This window comes from Phodopus roborovskii, unplaced genomic scaffold, assembly GCF_943737965.1.
Source record: "Phodopus roborovskii unplaced genomic scaffold, PHOROB, whole genome shotgun sequence".
NCBI classification, from domain to species: domain Eukaryota; kingdom Metazoa; phylum Chordata; class Mammalia; order Rodentia; family Cricetidae; genus Phodopus; species Phodopus roborovskii.
The window spans coordinates 12,856,085-12,859,339 of record NW_026126571.1 but is presented as its reverse complement, the minus strand read 5'-3'; the positions used below and the strand labels follow the sequence as shown (position 1 = coordinate 12,859,339).

Genomic DNA, 3,255 nt, shown 5'->3' with positions numbered 1-3,255 from the left:
AGCATCTCAAAGGAAGGCCTTTGGGAAAATTTAGCACCCTTTATGAGACTACCCTGAAGAATCCAGTAACAGCAAAAAATATACCCTGAGAATTCCCATCATGCCCCATGTGGGTGTGAAGATGGCTAAAGTACCTTGCTTTTGGGGCAACAGACCTCTCTGGAGCAATCCTGTTGAACTGTGAACGCGCGAGGGTGTGGTGGGCTGGCAGGCTCGAGCCAAGTTGGGCACTAGTGCGCATGCGGCCCCCCCTCCCTCCACCACCGGCCTTCCAACACCTTGTTCAGTTGGTTTTTTTTTCCTGAGTCTGCCACCTCCTGCTGAGCTGTACAGCAGATGTGGTGACTCTGGACAGGCATCCTCCTCCGCAGTAATCGGCCTGTCTGGGTATAGTCTGAGAGCCCGTGGTCCGAGAAGTCCCAAGTGCTTTGTACAGAAGCAGAAACGTCCTAACCAATGGCGTCCATCCGGAAGAAACTAGTGATAGTGGGCGATGGAGCTTGTGGAAAGACATGCTTGCTCATCGTCTTTAGCAAGGACCAGTTTCCTGAGGTTTATGTGCCCACGGTGTTTGAGAACTATGTGGCTGATATCGAAGTGGATGGAAAACAGGTAGAGTTGGCACTGTGGGACACAGCTGGACAAGAAGACTATGATCGCCTGAGACCGCTCTCCTATCCGGACACTGATGTCCTCCTGCTGTGTTTCTCCATTGGCAACCCTGATAGCTTTGGGAATATCCCACAGAAATGGACTCCGGAAATCAAGCATTTCTGTCCCAATGTGCCCATCATCCTGGTTGGGAGCAAGAAGGATCTTCGGAATGACAGGTGCACAAGATATGAATTAGCCAAGAGGAAGCAGGAGCCGGTAAAACTTGAACAAGGTCGAGATTTGGCCAACAGCATTGGCGCCTTCGGGTACGTGGAGTGTTCTGCAAAGACCAAAGATGGAGTGAGGATGGTCTTCGAAATGGCCACAAGGGCTGCTCTGCAAACGAATCGAGGGAAGAAAAAGCCTGGGTGCTTCGTCTTGTGAAGCCCAGTGCAAGCAAAGCCCTGGTGTAGTTAATTTTCAAGTACTATTTACTAATCGTATTGGGTAATTGCTAGCCTTTTTGTTTATTTGTATGTCTGAGATTGCAAATTAGAAGTCATCTTGCTACCAGTGTTTAGAGGGCAACCATAATTTACTAATGATGTCCAATCTATCTGACCTGCCAGGATCCTGACTCTAACAGCCCATTCTGCATTCCACCTGAAACACCAGGCACTAGTTGAAGAATTTGTTGTTTATAGAAAGAGAAATGGGAACTTTGTTATTAGACTGTAACTGCTTTCTGACATGCCCAACCTGTCATCTGTCAGCTGCGAAGAATTCTGAGTTACCATTTCAGACTACTCCATAACACCTTTGATCACCATCTTTTATTTTTGTTGAAACTTTGTCTACGCAGCTGTGGTACAGTAAAACCAGCTATGGTGTCATGTTAGTTACCTTATAGCTACTGTGAAATTAGTGCTACTTAATGTATGTTACCAGGAATAAGAAGATCTACCCAGACTAGATACAACATTTTGGGTGTAATCGGATTCTCTAATATGGATGTTTGTCATTCCCACAGCAAGTGGTTGAAAGAAAGAATTTGGAAATAAAGTCAAATGGAAAATTAATTTTTAAAATTTCCATTTTCCTTTCTCTGATAAAATATAGCCACACACCCCCCCCCCCGCCCTTTTAGCCCTTACATCTGGTGTCCCTTTCCAGAACTAGGCTGAGTAAATAGAAATCTGGTTTCACGTCTAAGGCAATGAGACCTTGCAGGAGGCATAGCTATTCTCACCTGATCTTCAGGGTCTGGGTCTAAGTCACAGACCCTCCCAGAGGAGTTCCCTGTTCTATGGATGTCATACTGTGTGAAAGTGGAATTTTTTCCCAGATGACTGAAGTTTTTTCTGTATGAGTTAATTTTTCCAACAAAAAATATAAATGCAACTTTCTAAATGTATGTACGCAAGTTGGTGTGTGTGTGTGGGGGGGGACTGTATAGCCAACACTACACTCAATGTATTTTCACTAAAATAGGGAGTGAGACAAGGGTGTCCATCTCCTCCATTCTTATTCAGTAGTGTTTGAAGTTTTAGGGCAATGGGCAAAAGAAAAGGTGGAAGAAAGTATACAAATGGGAGAGGAATGGGTCATGTTATCAGTAGTTCAGATGAGACCGTCCCATATGTAACAGATCTCAATGGCTTCACCAGAAAAAAAAAAAAATCTTAGAATTGTTAACACTTTTAGTAAAGTAGCAGATTCAAGTCAGGGGACGGCTTGGTGAGTAAAGCCTACCACATAAGCCTGGTGACTTGAGTAAAACCTGGATGTAGAGATGAGCATCTGAAACTCCTACAGTGCTGTGGTGATACAGGAGGAGGAGAGAAGAGAGTCTGCTAGAAGCTTGTGGGCCAGCTAGTCTGGCATATGCAGTGCTGCAGAAATAACCGGAAGCCTTGCCTCAATGAAGTGCAAAGCAAGAATTAACTCCTCTCACCACAAGATTTGAACCATGGCACTCAAATGCCCATACTCTTATACATACAAACACACACCTTGAAGATTAATGCTGTCTTATTCCAATACCTACTTTACCAATAAAAAGAAATCAAGTATAAATCTAATCTACAACAGAATTTTTGAAACATAGCAACAAAATACCTAGGAATAAACCTAGTAAAGGGAGTGTCTTAACTACTTTTATATTACTGTGAGAAGATATCATGACCAAGGCAACTTATAAAAGAAAAGATTTCATTGGGGCTTGCTTTCAGTTTTCAGGGGACATGTCCATGACTACCATGGCAGGAAGTATGAGAGCAGGCAGGCATGGTGCTGGGGCAGTAGCTGAGAGCTTACATCTGATCTACAAGCAGGAGGCAGAAAGGGCAAACTGAAATGATGTAAGCTTTCCAAAGTTCAAAGCCTACTTCCAGTGGCATACCTCCAGCAGGGCCACACTGTATCAAACAGTTCTACCACTCTGGGAACCAAACATTCAGACCTATGAGTCTACAGGGTCCTTCTCATTTAAGCCACCACAGGAAGTAAATTTCCTGTAATGAAAACTTTAAAACACTGAAGAAAGTATTTAAGGAAAAGAGTAGAAATTGGGAAGCTCACTCCAATTCCAAGGTCACTCCAAGGTTGGCAAAAATTGATGTTTTAAATGATTGTACAACAGAACAATGTATAGATTCCATC

The 3,255-nt window shown here is 43.6% G+C and overlaps 1 protein-coding gene across 1 annotated transcript; it reads left to right on the top strand.

Moving 5' to 3' along the window:
* The first annotated feature begins 398 nt into the window (after nucleotides 1-398).
* LOC127235572 (transforming protein RhoA) lies at nucleotides 399-1,241 on the top strand. Its single transcript, XM_051202906.1, has one exon. The coding sequence runs from the start codon at nucleotides 457-459 to the stop codon at nucleotides 1,036-1,038; it is 582 nt and encodes a 193-aa protein (XP_051058863.1). The 5' UTR covers nucleotides 399-456; the 3' UTR covers nucleotides 1,039-1,241.
* Nucleotides 1,242-3,255: the final 2,014 nt, after the last annotated feature.

What these genes read in the sequence shown, in the direction of transcription:
- LOC127235572 (XM_051202906.1), top strand. Translation starts at nt 457, where the DNA reads ATGGCGTCCATCCGGAAGAAACTAGTGATAGTGGGCGATGGAGCTTGT.